General features: G+C 46.5%; 1 protein-coding gene across 1 annotated transcript in view; it reads left to right on the top strand.

Annotated features, from left to right (window-relative positions):
* The first annotated feature begins 209 nt into the window (after positions 1–209).
* Positions 210–27,093, top strand: part of LOC112460196 (hepatocyte nuclear factor 6) — a 61,728-nt gene continuing 34,844 nt past the window's right edge. Inside the window, exon 1 of the mRNA XM_025024791.1 lies at positions 210–450. Coding sequence (XP_024880559.1) covers positions 270–450 — 181 coding nt within the window. The 5' untranslated portion in view covers positions 210–269. The remainder of the gene's footprint in view (positions 451–27,093) is intronic.

Below are 27,093 nucleotides of genomic sequence, written 5' to 3'. Positions count from 1 at the left end.
GGATTTTTAGATTCACTTTGAGACGCTTTGTTTCAATTCGAATTGAAGTTTGTTTTATTTACATCCGCGAGTCCTCCCGTTTGGGGATGCCCTCTCGGGCATCTGACGGTTCGCAGTGGGACCCGGTTTCCTTTGACAATTTAATACGTAAACGATCGCCCCGCTTAATCCGGAGGTCGGAGCAAACGCGAAAAGCGAGGGAAGGAACGGTCGGGACGGGAGAACGGAATCAGGAGGGACAAACAGAGAAAGAAATTATAAACGGGCTAATGGTTCGACGATACCAAATAAGACTGATGAGAAGTGTAAACGCAAGGTGTGTGTCTATCGGTTTGGTTTTAGCCCTGAGCAACTGCTCTGAGAGCGGAGGCGAGCCGGACGCCATGCTGGACATGCACCACCCAGGAACCGGGATCGACTCGCACCATCCGCAGTTTCACAACTCCTATGGTAATATGAAATTCATTATAATAGTAATTAATCCTCTCCCCCCACCCCCCGCGCAAACCAAGATACCGCGCGCGGGGTTCTCACGCGCTCGCGCTTGCAGCGCTTCTCAAGTCCTCGACATTTTTCGCGGCGCGTTTCTTTTTCGTTCACCCCTTCCCTCCCCCCTCCCCCCGACCTTTTCAGCATCGTGTGTTCAACGCTGAACCACGCATCGCCGACAACACGACAAACAAGTTTCGCTATCGAACCACCGAGAAATGGGACATGTTGAAGAAATTATTCTTCCCTTCTTCTTCCCTATTTTTTATTAAATTTTTGTTCCCATTATTGTCCTTTATTTAGAATCTCACATCTCCATTGGTTGGACGAAACATTCGGATAAATTAATTCGACTTTGCGCATTTAGGATTTCTTGGTATTTTTTGTTTTCGAGCTCGGAGCTCGAAGAACGGAATAATACAAAACCTTTTCCTATGGTCGTTTAATAATTCTCAGATACAAATTGGGTCACGAATTTCCATCATTGGACCGAGCGAAATTAATAATGACGGCAGCTGTTCGACATAAGACTTTAAAGAGCTCGCTTGCTCGGCGTGTCGAAATTGATAGATTCCATCAATTTGGATGTCGATTCGCGGTTTTTCCGAGCATCGCCTTAATGGTATTACTGTTAAACGTATTTGCTGGAATACGTTATTATGTACAAAAGCACCAGGAAAGCGAGAATATCTCGACGATTTCTCTCGATGATGTCACTCAAGCCATATCTACAATAATATCGAAGATTTTCAGTGAGCTTAAGTTTATTATAAATATCTTCGTTGCGTGGAGTTTTCGCACGGAAATCGTATCGGGGGCATTGAATTACCTCGCACACATATGAAACATATAAAGCGCATTTCGCGAATTGAATTAATTATCCGTATCCGACTTACATACCGTCGAATAAAATCGCGAGAGTCCGCGATAGTGCCATCATCCCCTCGTTAATTTATCATTTTTATCCTCTTCTTGGAAATTTTTCTACGGCCAGCATTCCGCACGGAAGCCGTGTTTATCGTTTAAATCAAAATCGTAAATCGGTGGTTTTTAACTTGCTTTTTAATTCGACGATCGCGCGCGCGAGGCAAAGAACGGACACCTTTTCGGAATTCAATTCGCATCCCGAAACAGATGTCTCGATCGGGGCCGATGATTAAATGACGAACAGCTCCTTATCCGGCGTAATCGAATTAATTAATCGGCCCTCCTCGCTTTTACATCGATCTAATCCGTTCCGGTGGATTGTTGAATAATGCGCAAAATTCTAATCGACGCGCGCTATTTCGATCCCTCGGCATGGCAGGCGAGAGAGCAGACGTGAATTTTGAATAAATTTCAGAAGAAAACGCATCGACGATTACACGGCACTTCGAACCGATCGGCTCACCATCGGATTAATCGACGCGACTTCCGATGGATTTTTAAACCGATCCCACCGCGATTGAATTTATAGACGCGTATATCTATGGAGCCGACTCGATATGCATTTCGTGTCCCCGCGACGACGTCGTTCCGCTTCGACTAATATTTTCATTCATTCGGCTAATCAGAAAGATGTAGAGAGCAATTCGTTCGCATCGAATCCCGGAAATGCATTTCAGCGTCGTGAATATAAAAACGATCTTTTTCGCCGGACAAATTATGCGCTCGCGTGCCATTTTTCTTCGCAGCCTTCGCAACTTTCGACAATTACGCCTCGAAATATCCGTCACAATAAAAATACAATCGCCGTCTCTTGACTATTCTATACCAAAACTCGTACTCGAATCTTGCCGTGAGTTCTACGTTTACGGTTTCAGCATTTCCGTAAAGGACAGAATCGATTGTGAATCTCGCGAGGATTCCGAAGTTCGGAAGCACGAAAAGCTCGGCGGCCGAAAGCCGTCGCAGCTTTATCTCAGCGAAGGAGCAACGCGAATCGGCCGGGGCGCGCGGATATTATTCAGTCGGGAGGAGCCGCGTCCCCCCTCGAGTTGTGCCCTAGCGAGAGCTACTAAGCTCTCGTCGAAGGGCGAATTAAGCGCGGCGAGTCAAGCTCGCGATCAGGAACTTTCGAAAGCAACAAATCCGCTGCAGCAGTCCGAACTCCTTTCCGGGCTGATTGGACGCGATTCCGCGCAGGAACGGAGACACCGCGGGGAAAACTCGAGAATTAAAAAATGAGAAGGAAAAACGCGAAAGAAAACGAAAGAAAGAAAAAGAGAAAGAGAGTGGAGAAGGGTCGAAGGGGGAGAGGGAAAAAAGAAGGCGGAAAGGATCGATGCGTCGTCCTCCGAGTCGCGAACGCGAATAACGTCGCGGGAGTATCAGTCGACGGAGGTAATCTCGCTACTTCGGCGGCTCATTGAAATCCCACGCTAAATTTCAATCTGACGTGTACAAAAGTCGGGGCCCTTTCCCTCCCTGTCACCAACCTTTCCCTCCCCCCCCCCCTCCCGATTTCACCGTCTCGTTCGAGACTCCGTTATATCGCGGAGACGTAGGACGCGAGCTCCAGGCAACGGTCCATTTCCGCGATCCTCATCTTCCCCACCTCCCTCCCTCCCTCCTTCCCGCCCGCCCATCCCTCTACGAGCACACACGATGTCTGATGGACCAACGTATACGCGTATACGGGGTGTCCTGGAAGCCCGGAGTACCTCGCGGGTTCTCGAATAAACTTATCGGGGAGAATGTCTAAATCTATGTATCAGGTTCTTGTAAATATTTGAACAACGGATTGACATAAAATTACGAACTCCCCTAAGGATTCGACGATCGGAGGGAGCGCGAGGAGAATCTAGCGCGAATGATTTTACGAGACGATACTAATAGAATTTTACCAAAATTTCGTGTTACATACTAAACTCGGTCCGCGATTCTTACGGGTTTGTGAATGGTTCAGAATCGCACTCTTCAGTCATATTTCGGTAAATTAGAAATTGAAAACTGGACATTCGTGATGTTTAATAAAATTGGGACACTTTAAGCTGATATTTTTAAAATCAATATTTGACAATTGTTTTTTTTTTTCAGAATTTCCAGATTGATCAAATGTCTGGACATTTTTACGGCAAAGAGATAGTTCTGAGACACCATATATGTACACGCGGCCGCTTTTCTCTCTCTCTCTCTCTGTCTCTTTCTTCGTCTCCCTGAAGTCCTTTTAAGGCTCTCCCCTCGCGTCCTCCCGTCCGCGGTGCATCCCTAACGTCCGTTTCCCTCGCCAATACCGAACGCCATGGTATCGGTTTGTATACACACGGATAGAACGGATACGTAGGGCGTACCTAATTAAACTTGGGGAAAGCGACCGGGCACGTTAGACTTTCAGCGCCCGAGAAGAGAGATAGAGCCTTCTTGCCCTCCCTTCCCGCGACGTCCCATTAAAGCCGCATCCCTTAAAGACACGTTTTATTTCGCGTATACGTCAGATGCTCGAAATCCTGAGACCTTCACGCACTTGCGACTCGAATTTCTTCAATCTTTTATCTCAGCGATATTGATCTGATACGAACAAAATAAACGAGTAACGTATTACAAATTAATAAAACAATTATGCATGTTATGTTAATAATAATTACGCTACGTTTAGGAATAATGACACTAACATTAGACTTAACTGTATAATAATAAACGTTTTCATAACATCAATAATTGGAGCGCCAATATGAGACGGTTTCTACAAAAGGAGCCCTTTCTTTCAACGCAACGAGTGCACTCTTTTTCTTCTTGCCTCCCCTTACCCACCCTTCCGCTCCAAAAAGGGCTCAATTCTTTTTAGATGATTTTTCGTACGCTTCCTTGACGCTCTCGTTCTCGCGGTTCAAGTATTTATTGTCCGGCGACGTTGAAGGGCTTCGACGAGATGAAACAAGGGGGTGACGGCTGAGAGGAGAGGGGAGGGGGTGGAACGACGGCTACGCGGCTTTTGTTCGGCCGCGGATTGAAATTTAGCGTAGAATTACAATGAGTCGCCGAGGAAGCGGCGAGATTACCTTTCTCAGCTGATGCTACCTTCGACGAGGAGGCTCGCTCGCTCGCTCGCTCGTTCCTGCCATGTTGTCCGATTTATGCATGAAAGGGCCGCATCTCGCCGGCCGGCAATCGGCCTTTTTCTTTCCCCCTCATTTTTCCGCCCCTTATTTCTCCGTCAGCCAGCCGGACCGCCGAGCGCTTATCCGTTATTATCCGAGCCGCTGTTATCAGCAGAATTCCTCTCAATAACACGCGGGTACTCTTTTGTAATTAAAATAGCCTCGTGTACACACTTATAAAATTATATTTATCAAAAGAGGCCGCGCGCGCGCGCGAGATACTAGAACCTCCGTTTCCTAGGAAAAATGAGAAACGCGTACCCGACGGGGAATTTTCTTCTCGCGATAACTTGAAACCTTTCGAGATCTCCGCGAGTTCGCTGTAAGGCTGTTAATCGCGGGAATCCGAAACTTAGCGTGGCTTGCGCTGTAATTACGTCGTACTCTTGCACCGCGACGGCTCAAAAATGAGCCAAGGTTTCGACGTAATTACGCGGTTCCGGGATCCGAGGTCGCAATTCGTCGGAGATATTTTCCCAGGGACGGAAAGAACTTATTTGTCTCGTCTTCAGATCTTGCTGTCGCGCGGGCAAAAGCGAAACAGCGGGGGCACGGTCTCTCCCCCTCCCCCCGCACGGCCTGGTTTGGGCGGATAAAATCTTCTCGGCGGTCTCTCCCGGGGGCGAGATTCGGCGGTATAGTCTTTAAAGCGCAGTTTCGGATGGAAATGGGCAAGGCGTACGCTGCGCGCCGAGCGCATCTCCCCGGAGCTAATTACCTCGTTACTAATGAAACTAATTGTTATCCTACCCGACGCGCCCTTTGATCTGGCTCCCGTTTAAAGATTTCGCCGTAATCTTCCCGGCGCGCTCGCTTCGCTCCGCTGTTTCGCCTTGTCAGGCGCACGCCCATCCGCGTAATGCACCCTCCCGCATTAACTTCCGCGCGCGCGCGCGTGCCCGTCGCAGCACGTGCGGGATCCACGTAACGCGAGATCAAGAATTCGCGAAGAATTATTCGCCTACGGCGATAAACAGCTGGCTGCAGCGCAAGGCAATCTCGTTGATGACAGGAGTTACGCGGCTCCCCCCTCCCCGCGATATTCGTTATCTTTTCATTGTTTCTCTGTGGAATTAGAAGTAAAAACGTACAAACGGATTTAGAAGAATTTAATCCAAATTAAAAAGGCTTTCAGCGAGAAATTTTAGAAAATGAATTAATTAGGCACAATTAGAGGAAATTATTAATCGACTTTACGAGTTTTTATGAATTTATATTTTTATTCGACGTGTGAGTTTCAAAATTTAATAAACTAGCTCCAAAAATAGATTTTTTTAAATGAATATTATTTTACTCGAAAACTACCGATCATATACAATTTCGTATATACTTTTTCAGTTTTATTATTAAAAATCTTTTCGATCATTTTTGCTTCCAATTGCATAGGGAAGTTCTACTTAAAAAAAAAAAACTTAAGCAAAGAAATGTCACAGCCTGAGCGTTATCTCACAATTAAAAGTTGAAAGACGCGTGGTTGACATCTATAAAAGGTTCCGGTTCCCTCCGTGGGAAAGTCGAGGGATGCTCGGCGAAAAGTTTCGAAGGCGAAGCCGCGTCCTTCCTGCCTAATAAGATCAATTTTTCGATAACGAAGTGTTTTGTGTTCTCATTCGCACGTGGGGGTTGGAAATCGGAGGCGGCGGTTCACCGGCTCGGTGGTGCGAGGCCACTTGTCGCCACTTTAAAATCGGTCTCGAAAGTCGCTAATGCCTCCCCGTGTTTCCCGGGTAGATATCGAACAGAGGGGCGGTTGACTCTCGCGTGGGACGATCGGAAACTGTTAAGACACAATATAGTATCGGGTAGTATGTCGGAAGAAGGCGACGCACTTAATTTCTTCGTTGTCCACTCTCAGCAGTTGCTCACCAATGTATCCCTCGTACCTCTGTGAATATAATTTTGCATGTTATATACCGATGAATATGATTTTGTACATTACAACAAAGATTATTGCTATTGTTATTATAAAATAAAAAAGAAAGGGAAAGAAACTTGAAATTCAAACCCACATAAAAGCTTAAAAGCAAGTTTACTTAAGTGTTTAGTTCTCGAGTGCTTTTACTCCGTTTTAAAATGTTCACCTTTCGCGAAACCGCCGAGTTTCCAAATCGAAGGGAAACCACTGATCGGGAAACCCGTAAAGTTTTTAGTCTCTGATATATATCATTGTTTAAACGCGTCCGAATGAAAAAGTCGCTTCATCCCGTAGCATCGCGAGACATCCCGTAATGGCGGGATGTCTCTGTTAGGCTGAGCCAGGAAATCGGAGGCATTAGTTTATCGGTGACGTTCCCGGGAATGTATTCCTGGCGCCCATCCATTCTCGTCGATTTTCTTCGGCGTCGCGTGTATCTAATGCGAGGAACAAACGTCGTATGCGAGATACGAGCGATTTTTCATTTTCGTGCCCCACTAAATAAATGCGCTGGAAGCTCGCGAGGAGAGAGGGAGAAAGAGAGAAAGAAAAAAAAGGGAGAACAAGAGAGAAAGAGACGTGACGCTTCGTTCGTGGATTTACCACGTACATTTAGTGATCAATTTATAGGACACGAAAGAACGAGAGTTATGAAACTCTCGCAGGAAGGCTCTAAAGAAAATTGATTTGCAAGAAAACGCGCAAATTTTCGAGAGCATTTCCGGGATCGCGTCGCGATGAATGGCGGAGCATTTGCTGGGGAATGTTTTTTTCACCTTCTAACTCGCGAGGAGTCACTTATCGTCACTTTGTCGCGAATGAAACGACGGCGCTGAATGACCCGAATGCTAAAATAAACGGACCAATGGTCGGTCCGTTCCTCCTAGATGAGATGTGCCAGGCGTCAATCAAAATCGTTTAATGCCTCGCGTTCGGGATGCCCCGCGTACGAGCGATGATACATGCTCTTTCCAAACGCGTCCGATTCAAGTGAGTCGATAAGTTGACACGGAGCTGGATACGAACGAGTCAACAAGCGACGTCGTTCGTCATTCTTTCTCATAAAGGGGGGCTAAATAGGGAGATACCGAGAATGTCGCGCGCGTTAATCGCGCTCGTCAGATCGTTTCGCGGAAAATAAGAACCTGATTAATAATTCTTATCAAGAGCCAGAATCGGTTCGCAAATCGCGTCCAGAATCGATCGGCGACGCGAGCGTCAACGAATTCGATCGCGATTCTTGCTCGGTGTTAACACGATCCTCGAATTCGAAATGGGAGGCGGGAAATGGGATGGAGGGAGAGGGATATAGAGAGAACAATGAATTATTTTTGACCTCTCCGCTTACGTGAATTCCGCGCGCTTAGAAAATCTCGCGAACACATCGCCTTCATATTAGCTTTGTTTACACGGCGGAAGGTAATTAGTCGAGAATCGACGATTTTTCACGAACGCCGCGCTCGCGGAAAATGGAATTTCAATGATTGCCGACAAAGTCAATCAAGCGCAGAATGTAATTATTGCTGAAATAAAAAAACGAGCGACGAGGGGGAGGGGATTGAAAAAGTGGTACGCATCGAAAATCGCGGGTGTTATTGCCAACTACGCCATTTTATTAAACAAATTAAACAATTTAATGACGTATGCGCACACAGACGCGATTGTTGCAATGTTAGTTTTACTTGACGTGTCTGTTAATAATCGAAATTAATCTGAAATAATCTATACTAAAAATTGTATACGTTTTTTTGTCACCTCAAAATTACCCTTTAAATAAAACAACATTACGCGATAATTAATATCGATATTACGTAGACAATTAAGATAACTCGTTGACAATGTGTACCGAATAAAAGTTTAACTAATCGTCGCACAAGAAATATATGTATATCTCATCGTATATTTTGTTCTCAGGAAATCGCTAAGTTTAGCGCATTACACTTCAATTATTATCTTTACACGTATCTCTCTCTCTCTTTTCTTGTAAAACGACGTATTTCCTCATAGGAAAAAGATTACCACGAGGTCTTTAGAATTTCGACAAAATTGCCTTCTCTCTCTCCCGAATAAATGAAACACGTCGAGAAACGGGAAGCACCGCTGGACTCCCGAAGTGGTTTGTTCGCGAAATAAAGTCGCGGTATCAGGAGTTAAGCGGGTAGATAGAGAGCGGGAAACAACAAGAGGTACAGAGAGAGCGAGAGAGACAGAGAGAGAGAGAGAGAGAGAACGGAAAACTGCGGCCAAGAGATGGAACCAGTCAGGGTGAGATTCACCACTCCCGCGCGTTCTTGCAGTCGGTGTCACGACTCTCTTTCTCTCTTTCTCTTTCTCTCTCTCTGGCTCTCTCGCTCTCTCGCTCTCTCGCTATATAGTTTAGTCGAACTCCGTGGCCAATGGCGGTACGCAGCTGAGCCATTATTGGAAACTCGTTACATGCACGGTGCCACCAGCGCCGCCGTTACAAAGGCGCTGGCCCCCGATGGCTGGCCGTGTTACACGAGCATCCGAGGAGGAGCGAGAGAGGAACCGCGCGCGACTACCGTCGTCGCCGTCGCCGTTAGATTGCAAGCCAACGTTATAATGCGCCGCCGACTGACATGACGCAGTACATTGCACCGTATATCGCGAAGGGGGGGGGGTGTCTCTCCGCTACGCTCGGGCGCGCGCGGGGGCGCCGAATTTCTCGTCCGTCCCCGTCCCTTTTCCCTTCAAAGTGAAACGTCTCGTTTCCGCCCTCAGCGCGCGCGGTTCCTCCCCTTCCGGGGGAAGGAATCCTCGTGTTCCGAATTATCGCCATCTACACTCTGTAATTTACATGTAAATATCGGACGTACAAGGGGGAGGAAAAATCCCGAGATATTCCCGCGCGCTTGACTCCCCTTGAATCCGTGGAATTTTAGATCCTCGAGTCTCTGAGACTCGAAAATTCTCCGTAGGCGAAGCGTTGGTATATTTGAGTAGTCGAAGCACCGCGCCCGGCTCCTCTAAGTTCCTCCGTGTATCTACGAATCTTTGAACCTGGAAATATTTGGATCCCCTCAAGCCCTTTAAACGCCCCAATTTCGACATTCGTAAATTCTTGAAATTCCAGATTCTTCAGATCTTCAAATTCTAAAACATCTGGATCTTTAGGCTTTTAGGGATCTTATAATAGTTTTTTGAGCTCAGAAATTTCACACGACTCTGAAGAAATCTAAGACTGTCGAATTTCGCAACTTTGACATATATATATTTTTTTTTCGATTTTGCTATGCGTGGTTTGCACAAAAATTCCGTAAAATTCTGTTTTGTGTATCGCTTGTTCTGCAGCGTGATGAATCACTTATGCTAAACTGAGAAATAAAAGGACCGATTTCGGGGTCTAGTTTCTTGCGAAGCATTAGGTCCCGCACGAGCGTGTCACTCGGTCACGCGATGACGGCCTCATGAATCATCCCTCGGCGGTATCCCTCCAACCCCCCGCGGCCTCCCACCGCGGGGTCCCACGGGGGGTGGAGTAGGTTGTGCAACCCGAGCGAACGCGGTGGTGGCGCGCGTTTCATATCGACGAAATTCGAGCTATCGGCGAGGGCGGTCACGGGGGAGGGAAGGTTGCGTATCGCGTGTCCTGGATCATCGACGATCCTGGCCGATCCTGGTACGTAGGATACGTATGCGCGTTTCGCCTTTAGCCCGCTCGAAACCGTATTCGCGCTGATTGCTGTTCGGCGATCCGCAATTAATTTACTACGTAAACGCGTGAAATTGGACCGAGCCGTTAATTTCTAACAATTAATTGCCCCTTAGTCGCGATATCGCAAAATACAGAAGGACATATCTCATTTTGTAAGAATTTTATGAGCTATCTTATAAACGGGCCTAAATATTGTAGTTTAATGTATTTGATCTGATTTAGATACACATAAAGAATTTTTAAATACTCTGCAGTTAAATAAAGAATATATTTAACATAAACATACATATAGAAGCTATTTTAATAAATAATTTAAAATTCTTTTAATTGTTTATTAAATTATATCCTTAAATTAAGCATAATCTTAATAATTTTATTAAATTGTATTCTTATCTACCACATAATTGAGTAATTGTATTCTAAAGAAATTATAAACCTATTTTTTAAGAATATTTTTAATTACTTCAATGCGTGCTTTTTTTAGCTCGAACTCCCATCTTACTGATCGTCCGGAATATTTTGTCAGACACGTCGCGAACTGTTTTTCTGCAATGTATCCCGATCCGCAAAAGGGTAGCGTATTGTTTTAGGTTCTCTGTACGTATTTAAGGCACCCTTGTCGCGTATTTTTATTAGGAGTTTTCTTCTGCGCCTTACATCGATTCCTTTTTGGATCTTCTTCTTCTCTTTCTTCCCCCTGCCCTTCTCTCTCTTTCTCTCTTTCTAGCCCAGAGGATCGACGTAACGATCCACTTATGGAAAATGCCATGGTAAAGGAAGAGAAAGGCTCTTGTCGCTCACTCGGACATCATCCCCCGAAACTCCTTTCTCTATTCCTTCCTCTTGCTTTCTCTCATCCCCCGCCCCCACCCTACTCTCTCGGTCTCCTGGTCCTCGGCCATTCGCTATTCTGCTTTTTTTTGGAGAAGAGAATCCTCTTAGTCTTCTAGTGGCTCGTCGCCGTCCTCCCGCTTCCCGGAATATGCTTTAGGTTTATAAAATCGCGCCTATATATCGCGAGCTTCGCTAACAGGTGCGCCTATAGGGTGCCCGAAACATATACATGTGGAGGGGTAAAAACCACAGTGGTGTAAGTCAAATTTTTAAAAATATTTTTTTGTGTGCATAAATGCAATTTATATATTGTATAAATTGCATCTATGCACGCGAGAAAAAATTTAAAAAAATTTGACTTACACCACTATGCCTTTTACCCCTCCATATATGTACGTACACACACATACTTGGAGAATGCTTCAGATCCTTGAGATCCTGGAACTCTGTAACGCTTGCTTATTGAAAGAATCTAATTTCAGTAATCTAGTTGCTAACACCATAAGAATGTGGAATAAATTCCACAGCTTTTTAGACCCTTGAGGTTTAAGAGAAAAATCACCTGGAACTGTAGCTTTAAATTTCAAGAAACTTTTATTTCGAAAAGTCTGAACTGACAGATTTCTCTTTCGCGCGATTCTTTAATGGAATTGAAATCACTCCTGAAAACAACGTCAATGTCCCCGTGTCAAATCAATTCGTAATTTTCTAAATTTTCCGCTTGTTAACCGTTTATAGGACGTCATAATCCAATTGTTTAAGTTTCCCTCGCCGAAGGAAACTTAATTAAAGAATTAAGAATTAATATTTGTCGTGACGAAATGGATTTCGGAATGGATCATTCATTTCAAACTATTTGCGTGATTCATCCCTTCTTTCTTTAACAATCGTTCCGGACAAATAAGCCGCCGTGTTTTCCAGGTCACCCGGTATGTAGTTTCCCGGTGACTACTCGCAAGCCTGTCAGCCGGGCTGAGAGACCCGTACTTCGTCTTATCGCGAAGTGGCGGCTTATCGATTGGTCGCGCGGATGCATTGCTTTGCAAAGTGGAAATCGTCGGTGCACTTTAAGTCTTCGGAAGCTCTCGCGGATTGCACAATAAGTATCGGCGCTTTTGCAGGCGGCAAAACGCGTGGCGGGGTCGCCGTCCCCCGGCCCCTTTTTCCTCGCCCGACGACGACGTCGCCGATGCCGCCGAGCGCGTCGCGGATTTAATGGACAAATCGTGCGATTTGTACGTGGAAATCGAATTTCGATTACCAGCCAATTATTAACATTTGACGTCCCGATCCGCGAGACGACGTTCGTCGCGCGAAATCTCGAAAAGGGAAAAAGGAAGAAAAAAAAATAGAAGAGACACGACGACACATCGACGACACGAATCTTACGCGCGTTCTCTTAAGCTCCTAAGCCCGGTCTACATAGGCCGCAGTTTGCAAAACGCAAGACACATTCTATACACAGAGGCGCATGTAGACTGTGCGTGTGTCTTGCGTTTTGCGAACTGCGGCCTATGTAGACCGAGCTTTAAGTATTAAAACGCGATAATCCCTCCCGGCGTGGTTACAGTGTCTTACATAATCGGGACACGCTTAATGATTTTACGTTGGATAAGAGACTTACGTAATCTCATTAATATCGGAAATCCGCCGCGCGGTTCGCCGTTCGGCGAGTTATTTTTCGTTGTTGACGAAAGAGAGAGAGAGAGAGGGAAGAGGAGCAAATGCGGTAATCCTTAATATTCAACACTCCGCACGCGACTTTAAAATAATATAATAATATGTTTCGTTAATCTTCGCGCCGCTGAGCATTTACGACTTCGTGAAATATAAATTTCTCAGAATTTCCCCAGAAACATTTTGGTAAATCGGGGAAAATAACGTGGGAGGGACGCGCATACTTCAATTTCTAATGCGGTCTATTTTTTTTTCGCCGAGAGAAATCGGAGTCTGGATTTGTGTGAAAATATAATCTAGCCTGCTTTAAACACACGGCGGAGAATCGTCTATTTTATGACTCGTTGCAAGATCCGTTGGCCCAGTTTTGGGGGTAAAGTAAAACGCTCGACAGATATTAATTCCCTTCTCGATAGAGATTTATTCGCAAACGTCCTGTCGATAGGATCACTATTCGCTCCCGATATTGGCAGACGGTCTCAAAATTGAAGAAACATTATACAAGTCTAATTCGTAGCCTCCCTCCCCTCCATAAGTCATTTATCATTTGATCGTCTTGTGTGACGTTGTTCGCGGCGGGTGACAGCGCGAGAGTGGAATAGATACACCGCACACTTCTGACATTTCGCCCGATTACGATAACTCGATTAACAGGATTGAATTAACCGTAAAAATTAATTATGTATCACTGGAAACGAGGAGAATGAAGATATTTTTGAAATTTTGCAATTCGGGCAATTCTCTGACTCCCCGGAATGTGTTCATTGTTCGCGAATTTACTCGCGGTCGCCCCTCATATACATTCAATATTCAAACGAAGCGTATTATAAACTATTTGTTTACGTAGCCCGCTCAGAATTTACAAGCTCGTATAGGATCTCGCGCGGTATATTTACTCGGAGAGAGAGGTTTGCGAGAGTTCCACTTTCGCGAGAACGTGACACACTTCTTCCACTTCGCTGCCTCGATATAGGTACGTATTTCTCGCGAAACGGACAACCGCATGTGTTCGTAATGACGCTCGGCTAGCTAGGGCGCTCTCTCTCTCTCTCTCTCTCTCTCTCTCTCTCTCTTTCTCTCTCTCGCTCTCACGCGGCCGAAAGGCTGCCTTTAATTAGCATAACCGTCGTACAACGTACGGCAACGCCAGCCGGAGCGTTGCGCCCGCGCCCCCGCCCCGGCGGTAATATGCACCCCAACTAGTCCTTGAGTTATTGCCTGATCAATAATCTATATGTAGTACCAGCGGCACCGTAGGGCGAGCTGCTGTCCGCGTAACCCGCGCAAGCACGAAGCTCGCCATAAGCTCCGAGTCCTATGCATCGCAGCTGCGTATCGCTAACGTATAAATCTCGAGAGTCGGACCCCCCGCCCCAACCGGTCGCCTCCGGCGCGAAAAAGGAGTATGGCGAAGCGACAACTGTTGGTGCGACGAGAGGAATTTCCTTGAACACGCCCCGCATAGTGCTTTCCCGAAAATCGTCTTCATATTTCAAGCAATGGATATTACGGGCAGCTTCGAACATGATATCCATTTTTTTAAATACGAAAATTGAAATAGCTTGAAAATACGAGTTCCTCGATTGCAATGTAATCTCCAATGCGCGACCGAACAGGTGCGAATCTTCGGACCGATCCGATCTCTCTTTCTCTCTCATCTCTTCTGGAGGTTCGCGGGTGGATCTTTCTGGGACAGAGCGGGATTTTTATATTTCGCCGAGCGGATGGCGACGGACGCGCGGCAAAGTGGGTCGCGCGCGAATTTTCCATCGTCCTGTGTACACTCAGACGCGTTCCGAAAAGCAAAGCTTACACAAAGGAGAAGAGCGTTTCTCTGAAATAGTTGGCTCTCCAAAAATACCGCCATTACCTGATCAATAATCTATACGCGGCCGGCCACCGGCGGGCCGCTCGGACGGTGCGGTGGTGTGTCCAGGTAATCGCGCGATCACGAAACTACCGCGGTGGCGACGGCGGCGAGCGAGCAAGCCCCGAGCACTGAATATTGCAGCGACGAGCACGGCTCGGCGAATAAATCTCCCCGCTCTCTTGCTCGCGCGGCGATCGTTAAAAAAAAAAAAGCCGCGCGATAACTTGCGCCTGGCCGCGATGAAAAATGCGTTAAAGTCGTGGGAGAGAAATTAAAAGTTGCGCGCCGGCCGGGCGCGCGGAACGCATCCCCAACGAGGCCCGATCCGCCGGATGAACTCGCGCGCGCGCGCGCGATGCACCGGCGCGGCGCGCGAGCGAAATAATTAATCGCGGGAGCGATATTTGCGGTCGCAAAACGAGTCACGGGATGAACGATGATGCGGGACGAAGGCACGAAGTGTCCAACTCCGGATCGAATTGGGTCGGCGAGAGACCCACACGGTCCTATTTTTAAATCGAAGTTAAAGAGCTAAGGGAAAGAAAAGATTTTCTTGTACGACTTTCTCGACACCTCCGTTGATATTTCGTATATTTTAAAGCTGGGATTGACATAATTTTTCTATCAAGGGATGGTAAATATATATTTTAAGCTGCGCAAACCAGGAGGCAATATCGAGAATATTATGTAGATACTTATGTAACGAGATCGAAAATTAATTTCCACAAATCTGTTAATGACAAAATTCACAAAATATAATAATAATGACAGTGATAATAATAATAATGCGGGACGTACAAAAACAGACGGCGGACAATAATTCGTCGACCACTGATTTAATGAATCATTAATTATTTCCAAGAGGATTATGCTTATAATCTCCAAAGTATCTTTGACTTTAAAATCGTAGATTTTATTTTAAATAAATACTGAATTGAGTGGCTCTAAATTCGATTCACTTCAATGTCTTAATTCAACCCAAGCATACTGAGTGGAACAAATTAGAAAGAGTTAACACTTGTGACGCGTGCGTAAAAACTGGTGCGACAGTCCCGTTCGTCCTGCTGTCGCCGGAGAGATCCGAAAACTGTCGGTGATCGAGCACAGCGAGCACGAATTGAATTGTACCGGCTCGTTCGTGCAAATCGCGAAATCGCTCCTCCGCGAATTGCTGGTTTCGCGAGCCTGTTGAGTATCGAGCGCGCACGGCAGTCGACTCTTTCCTAGACCGCGAGAATTATCGACTGGTACATCGAAAGTCCTAAAGAAACGACGCTTGAAAGATTAAGCTGTCGTATGAAGTTCTTATTATGAGAAAATAAACTTTTAGCAGCTTATCTATCTTTATGCCGATTAATTTCCTAATTATTATTTAAAATAATTAAGAAGAGGTAATAATTAATAGTAATTATTACTAATACATGCTACAGTTTAATAATTGTTGCTAATATTTAATAATAATTTGGACATTAATATGCAATAGACGTATGTAATAATAAAGAGCAGAGGACTAGAATCGCTGAATAACATTCCAGTTATAAATTATCCGATCAAGGTGGAGTCGGAATTTCTTTCGGCGAAAACGTCGACGCGCAGATCACGAGACTATCCCGGGGATGGAATTCGAGATTTTAATCCACGATGCCCTGTGCCCGAATACAAATGCCGCTGTCATCGTCCGTGCCGGTTCGCTCGTCCGCATTTATTAAAATGATTATTGTGTTTTCGAGATAATAAACGGAAAAACAAATTTTGCTAGGACAGCTATACGGCGCGGCGGCGGCGCGGCGGGCACGCGCGGAGGTGTGACGAGTTATTAAACGAGTTTAAAAATGCACGCGAACATTCGTTCAGTCTAAATGCGCGCTTACGTAAATTACCGAATTTATTTATTTGCGGATTTAACGCAGCTCCGCGCAATAACATGACATGTATCGAGCGCAGTTTGCACAACCGTTTCGGTACAAGCTTCGGACTTCGAATGATGAAATAGAATCAATCACGCTGTCTCTTCCTTCTCTCGTCCGAAAGTTTCTCCATCCGAGCGAGAGCACGCGTTCTCGAATAAACTCGCAGACCTCAAAATTTCGACAATTCTGTGAAAATTAGCGAAGCCTTCAAAGCCACGCGTCCACGAGGACTCGTCACCCCGTCCGTCCGCGCGTCTCCAAAAAAATTCTGACGCTCCCGAAAACTCACTTGTCTGAAAAATACGAGGGTTCAGTCACCCCCGGACGTCCATGTTATCATCCTTCCGCTTCCCACGTGTGCGTGGAGGGTTCGAGTTGAAAAAGTTGGTCGAGGTGACTGCAGGGATCGGCGGGGGCGGGGCACGGGAACGGGGGAGAAGGTGGACGATCGGCGCGAGGTGGTTGCGGAAGAGGAAGAGGAGAGGAGAGGAGAGGGAGTTAGGCCGGGGGACTCGTATCGAAAATTCCTCGCATTTCGTAACCGATGACGGGTAGGTACTAATTTCGATAGCCTCGAAAACGTCGGCGGCGGCAGCGGCGGTGGCACAGCGAGAGGGTGGCAGGACCGTGCGGGGGGGAGGTGGGCCGTGCGGGGACAGAGGAGGACGTGAATCCTCCCTCCGCTCGCGCGCCGGCCCAGCTCGGAAAGAGGCCGCGCCGACCAGTCCGGTTCTGGTTCGACGCAGTTCGGTTCGGTTCCTAGCCAGTAAGCGGCAGATTAAAGAGAAATGGCTACACGTTCATATTGATTTTTGTCCTCAGTTCGCGGGTTGCCGTGGGGTGGGTAGAAGCGAGCGGCTGGATCGGAGGGCCGCGGGAGGGCGGACGGTCGGTTGAGGGTGGTCGCCGAGAGGGAGACCACCAATCTTTGCGTCCCCCACCTCCTCCTCCTCCATCTCCTCCTCCTCCTCCTCTTTCTCCTCCACCTCTCGCTCTCTTTCCTCTTTGCCTTCTCTCCGCGCGTCTATACCCGGTGTGCTTCTCTCCTCCCCCCCTCTCTCTCTCACTCTCTCTCTCTCTTTCTCTATTCCTCTATCTATCCCTTTTCCTTCCTTCCACCCTCTTTCTCCATCGTACACCCTTCGATTCCCTCGCCAACCAGCCGTCCACCCTCTCTCCTTTCTCCGTTCCCCTTTCCTTCTTCCGTTCGCCATTCCCCTTGCCGCCCTACCCTCCCTATCTGCGAGCTTCGCTCTCCTCGCCCTTCTCGTCTTCCGTCCCCTGTCTCCTTGTCCGTTGTCTCCCTCTGTCTGTCTAGGCTCTTCGTTTCCCTCTTTCATCCCTTCCCCGCACGTCGCCGTTCCCTTCTTCGTCCCACTCGCCTACCAGGCTTTTTATTTCCCTTTCGCTTCCGTCGTGCCTCTTTCTCTCCCTTCTCTATCCTTCACTCTCTGTCTCGCTTTTCCTCCATTTCCGTCGCTCTCTTGCTCTTCCTGCACTCCGCTCTCTTTCCTCTATCTTCCATCTCTCTCTTTTTCTTTCCTTTCTATCTCCCTGTCAGTCTCCGGGAACTTGCGCTAGGCCTTTCCATTCTTTTCCCATCCCTCCCGGAAAACTCGTCAAAAAATATACATTCTGACGGCCCGCAATACGTCGATGGTCGACGGCGCCGCGAGGGAAGCAAGGACGACAATGATGCTCGAAAAGTAATACAAAATAATTGTAACATTAAATCTAGGCTACGTTAGCGACTCTCTTTGACCTTTTGCTCACTCCGTTAATTTGAAATTTACTCGGCATTCCTTTCTCGTTTGGTAAATTAATAATTTAACTACGTCGATGACACACATAAATGCCGATCAGAAAAGTAGAGTTTCTTCTCTTTTTCCCTCCCTGTCGTTCTCTCACCCTGAAACTTTCGCCTTTACAATTTATTGATTCTACATCCTGTCCTTTAATTGATGCAACAGCGATATGGCAATTTTTAGAAGGACTCGAGGAAATTAATCTTCAGAAAAAGATTATAATACTTTAATTAAACTGATTTCCAAGTGAGCGCAAATATCACATTAAATCGATCAGACTATCTCTTTAACTCTGAGATACTCTTAGTGCTCTACATTTTAACCCTCCGTCTGTATACGTTTTTTTTTGCACCCTCGGAGTACATACGTGAGTCTGTCGCTATTTTTTCTTATTTTAAAGTATTTAAAAAAAATCTGAGAAAATTCACAAAACGTCTCTCTACATTTAATTGACGATTTTATAGTAATTTTGATAAACATCGTTTATTTAATATTTCCTGGCAAACTTGCAAATTTTACAGTTACGAGCAGATATCATTTTGGCTCGGACGCCGTAGACCCACGTGTATAGGACCGAGGGTTAAATAGAGGTTTGGTTTCCCCTCCAAAGGCCAAACGCGGCACGTAAGTTTTTTTGTATCCGTGTGTCCGAAAAGCAAGAAAACGGAATCGGGAATTTGCGCATTACGAGACTCTCGCGTATTCGGGGACCGTCGAGTACCAGCTGCGCGAGTAGGCGCGTTGCGCTGCGCTACCACCGGGGGGGGGGGGAGGGGGGTTAAGTCCTAGGAGGAGGAGGGAAAAGAAGAGGGAGGGGGTGTCCGGATAACGAAGTTTCGGTTGTCTGAGAGCTTTCTTGCGGCCCACCGAAATCGATTACCCGCTCGCACACGCTCGCACACGCCTCGCGCCTGGGACCACCGAGTTCTGTCGTCCGCAAACACAATTCGAGTGAGCGACCTTGCGGTTTAAATTCTAACTTCTGTCGTGCCACGGGGTAATACAATTATTTCTCCGGGGCTCGCCGTTCCCGCGGCTGGAAATTGCACGGACAGAAAATTGGGTTTACATCGAGGGGCGGCGCGCAGGGGGGAGGGGGATCACCCCCCCCCCCCCGATCCACTTACTGTCATACAATTGTTGCCGTATAATTCGGCGGGACCTTGAAGCCGCTGAATTACCGTCGACGGTAAATATCTTTAATCGCGTCCGTTTCGATATGTTTCCATCCGCGCAGCGGGATTTTTATGCCCAATTTAGGCTCGCATGGAATCGTTGCGGGAAGTATCGCAGATTGACTGTTTAACAATTTTCTTCAAGGACTTTCTCTTCCCATTCGCGACAGAGCTTCGAGAACGATGGAAAGAAAACGACGAGATCGCGATGCTCGAATCTTCGACGTTCGACGTGAAGGTATTTAACATGCTGCCGCGCTCGCGCTCGAGAAAGATAATTTGAAAAATCTCCTAAATACTTCCCATCCTATTACGAGTTTAATTACTAAATCAGAATTAATTACTTAGTGACCTAATAATTCAATCACGACGTAGGAAGAATCGATAACCTTTACAGCTGGCGCAAACTTCGTCGCGCTGATTTTTATAAAAAGCGACGGATAATTGGGTCGAAGAAAAGGCCCACGGGGGACTGAGGTCAGAGGAAGTGGGAGGGGAAGGCACGCAAAAGTAGAAGTAATTTCTTCCGCCTGTTCACCGGCCTCTCCCTTCCTCTGCGCGAAAACTCTTGGTCCGGGCCCCGCGGATGGCGTTCGCCCCGCGGATGGTGTCCCCCAGGCGAAAACTTGACAAATTCTCAATAAAATCGCTAATTGGCCGGTTATTTCATCCCATCCCTTTACTCCTGGAAAAAGAATTCAACGACGCTGGACTCTCTCTCTCTCTCTCTCGGCCGGCCTCGTGCAACCTCCGACCGTGCCACCCCCTCATCCGTACTCCTCCGTCCCCCTCCGTCCCCCTGCCCCTTCGAGTCGTCTCGTATACCCCGCGGCTATCAATGTATAGTCCCGTGCGCTATCGATCGATCGAGTCCGGCTTTCATTTTTTGCTTATTTGACTTTTCGGCTCTGGACGTCCGTTCTGTTCGTTCGTTCGTTCGTTCGTTCGTCCGTCCGTCCGTTCGTTCGTTCGTTCGTTCGTTCGTTCGTTCGTTCGTTCGTTAGCTCTTCTTCGAGAGCTATCGAACGACGCAGCGGCGCAAATAATTCCCGGGGATAACCCCCGGGCCGAAGCTTCGCCCCCGCACACGGTGGAAAAAGCTCTCGGGGCCGGACCTTTTTCGGGGTCCTCCGCGCCGCGTCGCTTCGTTCGTCGCACGTGTTGCCGATTGGAATGTTAATTAGGTGCGAAAAGCACCTCTAAAACAATTCGCCCCGGGATCCTTCTAATGCTGCATGCGATCCTCTAGGAGAGCTCAAAAGACTAAGCCACTTTTTCCAAGGACTCCGGAAATTCGTCCGGAAGTTTAGAAAACAAAATTTAGATTAGTTACCTCGAGTTCCTCCGATCGCAGGATACTAATCCCTGGATGGCCCAAAGTAATAATCCGCTTTCTCTAAGGTGCTTGAAGGAATCAAGTCTTCAACTTCAGAAAATAAAATTTAGAGCGTCTCAAGTTTCTCAAAAAGAAACTGGGTCGTGCTGTTGCCTTAAACACGGCCGACAAGGGGCTATTTGATCTAGCATCTCTCAACCCCTTCGGGAACGATTCTTCTGCAAACAGAAATAAAAAGGCAAAGTGTTATGGTTGCTCTTCAATTAGATTTATAACAAAAATCAAACTCATACTACACAAGAGACAAGTAATTTTTCAAGTAAAATTCCAATCAACGCACGCCACACAATTTAACCGAATGGAGATTACTGATAAATAAGTTGGAATTCCTCGCTCGGTAAATAGGGGCCAAGTTCCGAGAGGATTGAAAAATCGCGGCGCGGCGATGGCCGGGCCGGTTCTCGCGGAATATTCCCGGTTATTGACGTTGATACTCTCTCGGCCTCGGGATGCACCCGTTCACCACCGCAGCCTTCGAAACTCCGGCGGCGGCGGCAGCGGCGGCGATGGCGGCGGGTATTCTCGTTGGACTCTATCGCATTATTAATAAAATATTATATAACGGCGCTTTATAAAAAGCGTGGGCGGCCAACAGGGACGCGGCGGTGGGGAAGGACCGCGGGTGGCGGGGTATGTATGTGGTTCGAGGCGGGCTCGAATAAACCACAGATACGCGCGCGACCGTAGCGAAGCTGCCGACCTCCGGAGAAAGAGAGAGAACGAGAACGGAGGGGCCGGGAGGGAGGGATGGAACGACGAGATGAGAAACCGGAGGATGAAAACCGAGCGGAAGATAGAGATGTAGAGAGAGAGAGAGAGAGCGAGGCGAAATTCTGGACGATATATCGCGACTAAAACCAAACTGACGGAATGCCAAAACTTTTTTGTAATTAAATTTTTCGCCTCCCTCGCGGTGAGCGAGAGGGGTGGACCGAGGGATACGGGCAGTGGGGGGGGGGGGGGGGGGGGGGGGGGGGGGGGGGGTGGGGGGTTTGCACCCAGTACGCAGCCGCCGCGGTTTTGGGGTGGGGGGGGGGGGGCGGTGTGTATGAGCGCCGACATCACTGATTCGCCCTCTTTATTCTATTTTGCTTTTTTTTCCCTCTCGTCTCTCGCAGTTACGCGATCCCTCGTAAAAGGCGTGTGCTCATGTTTTTGTTTACGCGAATTAGCCGACCGGTTGTTGCTTCCCTCCCCAAAAATCCTCCTCCCCTTCTGCGTGGAGTTCACGCGAGGAAATTTGGACAAGGATAAACTGCAGATACACGTGGACGGATATTTTTATTAGAAATCTTTTTTTAGAGAATTGCGATTGGCCCGATCCACAAATTACTGTACGTTATCGTTCGCCAGAAGCGTCTTAATTTTAATTTAAGAATTTCAAACGTATTCACTAATTTTTACCATCTTTTAGAGTCACTCTCCCGTTTTACTAACTTTCGTAATATAAATTTTTTAAATTAATATTTGAGCAAAAGTTTCGAATTTTTTTTACTGAGAGAACTTTGCTGATTCGAAGTTCAAGGTTCTTCTTGATTAATATACTATTAATAATATAACATTTCACTGCGTGGCACAATACAAATTTTAATACAAATTAAAATTTATTATTCTTATAAATAAATACGTATAAATAATATAATAATATGATAAAACACTAAAATGTAATGACAGGTGACGGAAAAATGGTATAAGAATCACATGTCAGATGACAATTTGAAACAAGTGAAGAATGTGCGTGGCACAGTTATACATAATATCGAGAACACTACATCATTGAGGAGAGAAAAAGAGACGGGAGGAATTACTGCGTGTGTGGTATATCCTGCAATCGATGCCTTTTACTTACTCCCGAAGCAGGGCAGCGACGCACGAGAAAAAAGGAAGAGGGAGGGGAAAAAAGAACTGCGGCAGAGTGGCCCGTAAAAATTGCCGAGGCGGCCGCGGCGCGGCGGTGCCTAATAACCAAATTCGCCCATATTTCCCGGGGCCGCAGCTACAATATAGCCCGCGGTCGCCCTTAAATAGCAAGAAAGCCCGCCTCGCTCGCCCGGTATCGCAAAAGGCAAAAAAAGGAGGGAAAACTCGGCAACCGCGAGAACGCGGGCGGCGAGGGAGGAGCGGGGGGAACGAGCCAACGCAAAAAAATGAAGGAAAAAGGTCGAAGGCGCGCACACGCGGCATACATCCCCCAATCCCCCCCTCCGCCTTCCTTCCTCCATCCCATCTCTCCCTTCGACCACCGTACGCTCCCACTCCGCGCCGATGGATGAAAAATATGTAATTTTTATTAATTGTACCTTTATTAATTTTCGCGAGCGGAACGGCGGCCGGGGGATACGAAGTGGTGAGGGGGACGAAAGGGGAATCCGCTCGCTTGCGCGGTCGGTCGGTCGGTCGGTTTGGAACGCGGTGCACCATTGCCGCGCGATGTGCACTTGGGTATATATGTATATATAATGCTCGCGTTTCTATATAATATATTATATATACTGCATATATATACACATATATACTTATACATATATATATATATATATATATATGTATAAACGTATGTATTACCGAGTTGGTTAGGGGTGCCATCGCGCGCGCGATGTATGCATGCGCGCTTTCTCGTGCACAGGTGCATCCACAGACACACGCACGCACGCACACATGCTCGCGCGCGCAGGTGTGCGTGTCGCGCGATCTTACTCGATATTGGCAGCGGTACATATGTCGCGAGATGCATTCGCGGCCCGATGACGCGTTGGAAAGTAATTGCGCGCGAGTTTCGGTCCGCTGGAGGATAGAGAGAACAGGCTTGTTGGGTGGAGAGAGGGAGAGATAGAGAGAGAGATAGAGAGATAGAAGAACAAAGACGCGAAACTATATTCGTTGCGAGAAATTACGATGAAGTTGCGAGTAAGGGCGGGCAGGCAAAAATCAAATGTGACCTATCGCTTTGATAATTATTGAGTCTAATTACAGATAATTAAATCGCGCGGATTAGTAAAAGTGAGCATCCCACGCGCTGTTTGCGCGTAATTATTTACCAATGACGTGAAATTTGATTAATAGATAATATGATAAATTAATAATGTTAATAACGTTAATAATGCGGCACGTGTCTTGAAAGGGCAGCTTAATGGATTTCAAAAACACGATAATGACAATGAAACGCTAAGCTTCACGTTAATGTTAATATAATTGACAGCTTTCTATTTCTCTCTTTTTCCCACCTCCCTCCCTTTCTCTCCGTCCTCCTTTCATCACGGAAAAACGGGTTATTGTATCTTGACGGTCAAACACATCTTACTAATTGCGCGTTCCGGATTAATTTCGGGATCCTATATTAACACGCATACCCCACACGTACATACACACACGGACGTGCACGCGCGTACGCGTGTATACACACAGACATACGCACATACGCGCTTCCCCGTGATGCATATGGCCGCAAACAGCGTGTGTGTACAGACGTGCGGCGCGGGCACAGTCGTCGTCGTCACATCGTCGTCGGCAGCCAGATGTTAATCGCATATGCGTGTATTACACGCGTATGTACACAAGCTCGCGCGGATGATATACCCGTAATCCGTGTCGCTAATTACATATGTAGATGCACGCCGCGAGAGGGTAGGGACGGGCATCTAGGGTTTAGATGCACGTGTGCGTGTGCACGCGTGTGCGTTGCGCCCACGCGGATTTCCGTGCGCCAATAAGATGCATACGCGCGCCTCGGTATATATGGCCGCGATACCTGGTACATATATGTCGCGCACACACGGCATATACTGCCGGCCGTGTCGCGTCGACGTCGCTCGGCACATATTGCGTGCATGCACGCGGGTGCGCGCGCGCGCGCGTAATCACGCCCGCTCAAAGCGGGAGAGAGGCTCGGCGGGATAATAATTACTCCCGCCACATTGTCGGACTATATTAATTCCTCGTGATTCCCGAGGACATCTTCACGCTCGCCTTCGCGAGACCTGGACCGTCGAAATGCATATCGAGACCGATCGCGACGTGCAAACGCGAACTGAAAATGGCTTTGTTGCGTTTCAACGAATAAGTACACCGTGATCGCTCTACGTCGCTGATTGTGAGACGTCGAGAGAGCAGACCTGGACCAGGCATTAAAATATTGACAGCCGCGCGCGTAAATGGTTAGAAAATTATATTCTCTTGTGAGTCCAATAATATATGTAGATCATTTTCCTGATCTTGCGAGACAAAGCGAGGTTTGTGAAAGCACCTCGTGTAAAAATCCCAATGGATTATTATACAGCAGTTCTATATTATAATCCTATAAACACTCGTTTGTATAAAAATTGTAAATAAAAATTGATGAGCTTTGAAATCAGTTTACCAGTTAATTGTTATGTATTGTATGCGCGACGGCGTTTCGGTGATGTTTCGATTTTATCGAAACAACGGCGTACATTTATATAATCGGTTTAATACGCTCTTATTTACGTTCCATCGATGGGAATGTAATTCCGCCCGACTTGTTCAGAATGAACCTCGCGTTAATAGAAGTTAGACTCACTCCGCAGTACTCTCACGTAATCTAACATCTCTCGGTTTTCTCTCTAAGCCGTGACCTTGCTCCACTATCCTATTTCGTGCGGTAGGCTCCGCCGAAAGGTAGCGTCTTTTCCGAGTTCGCTCACGCAACCCCTTTCGACGTTGAACTGCCCGCGCCGCGAAGATCTCCTTCGGAGAACGCCGAAAGGGATCGGCAATTCGGAAGGGAAAGAATGAGAAGTGGACTTCCATTATCCTTGCGACGGACTTGTGTGTAATATCCTTTAATTCCCGGCGATTTTTGCCGATCGCGTGATTGTCCATTACACGAAGTGGCCACAATTCTCGTAAATTTTCCATTACACGGTATTCGCGGCGAAGAATTTTATTACGACCGCCAATCTCTCCTCTTCTTTTTCTCCTCCCTCGCCCCTTCCCCATCCTCCCTCCCCACTTCCCCCTCCCGCAGTGCCCGTTTTACGCGCTGTATTATTTAACAATCTATTTTGCTGTGTCTACTAAGCCCCCCACGATCCAATCTAAACTCAGATTCTATTTTACCGCGATTGAGAGAAAAGATTATCGATGACGAAGCTCGACTATCTTTCGCATTCGCGTTATATTTTCCTGTTAACGGTACCGATAACGCGCGTTCGTTTTTTTTTTCTTACGAACTTATATAAAGAGAGATTCCGGAAATACCAGACCTGCAACTGCCAGCCCTTTGATCCGACAATGAGAGGTCTGGAAAGTTTTCATTCGCGATTTAATTATGTAAATATGTAAATTTTTAGACGCTAATCTGAAATTAAAAATTAAAAATTAATTAAGACCGCTCTCATTACATGTCTACAATTTTCTCAGCCAAAATTCATGGTCTATCATATCTATATGATACGATGTTCACACTGTCCAACACGACTTGCGTATAAAAAGAACATACGATAGGACCGATGAGGAAGGAGGTGTGGTATTGAATTCGCGTAACAGGGACAGGATGAAACCGAAAGAGCCGGACGAATCGACTTAGTCGCGCGTCGAAGGGGTTTCCTCGTTCACGAGCGCTTCCGGTTTCGGTTACCGCCGCCTTTCGATCGTTATTAGGTTACCGGTAACGTTATACAAGCCCGCGAGGGAGGAGACGAAAGAGTGAGTGGCCTGTGAGAGGATCGACAAAAGAGGAAAATAATTAGGTGAGGGGAACGCGACGCGAACGAGAAGGGGATCGTGCCCTTCGTCCGATTCGTCCATTCTGATAAGCATCCAAATTTCTATTTACAAAATCCTGCTATGTAGGACTGCAGCAGAACTGCTGTAATAATATTCCCGAGATGATTTCGTAAATCTTGTGTCATTTCAAGAAAATGATCGAAATTGAATTCAAAAGTATACTTTTTTCAGAATTATTTTATGAATCTATAAGAATTATTATAATTTAACAACTTTTACATTCTGTTAAAATGATTTATTTTATTTAATTATTTAAAGATTTTCAGCTTGTTCATACCACATATTCTTCTCAATTTTTCCTTAAAAAGACCAAAAACCTTAGGAAAAAAACAAGAGCTAAAATACATTTTGAAAAATACTTAATTGCAATTAACTCCTGAAACCTCTTGCAGTGAATTTTTTATTCTTTAAAATAATACAATTATGATTCCTAATAATAATAATAATATAAAGAATGATACAAAAATAATCTTATTAATTAATTGATAACTGATTGAACATCATTAAATGTATTTATAATTA

The sequence above is a fragment of the Temnothorax curvispinosus genome, unplaced genomic scaffold, assembly GCF_003070985.1.
Source record: "Temnothorax curvispinosus isolate PA1 unplaced genomic scaffold, ASM307098v1 QBEX01010385.1, whole genome shotgun sequence".
Classification (NCBI taxonomy): domain Eukaryota; kingdom Metazoa; phylum Arthropoda; class Insecta; order Hymenoptera; family Formicidae; genus Temnothorax; species Temnothorax curvispinosus.
The sequence above is the reverse complement of the archived record's forward strand: the minus strand, read 5'-3'. Positions and strand labels throughout refer to the sequence as shown.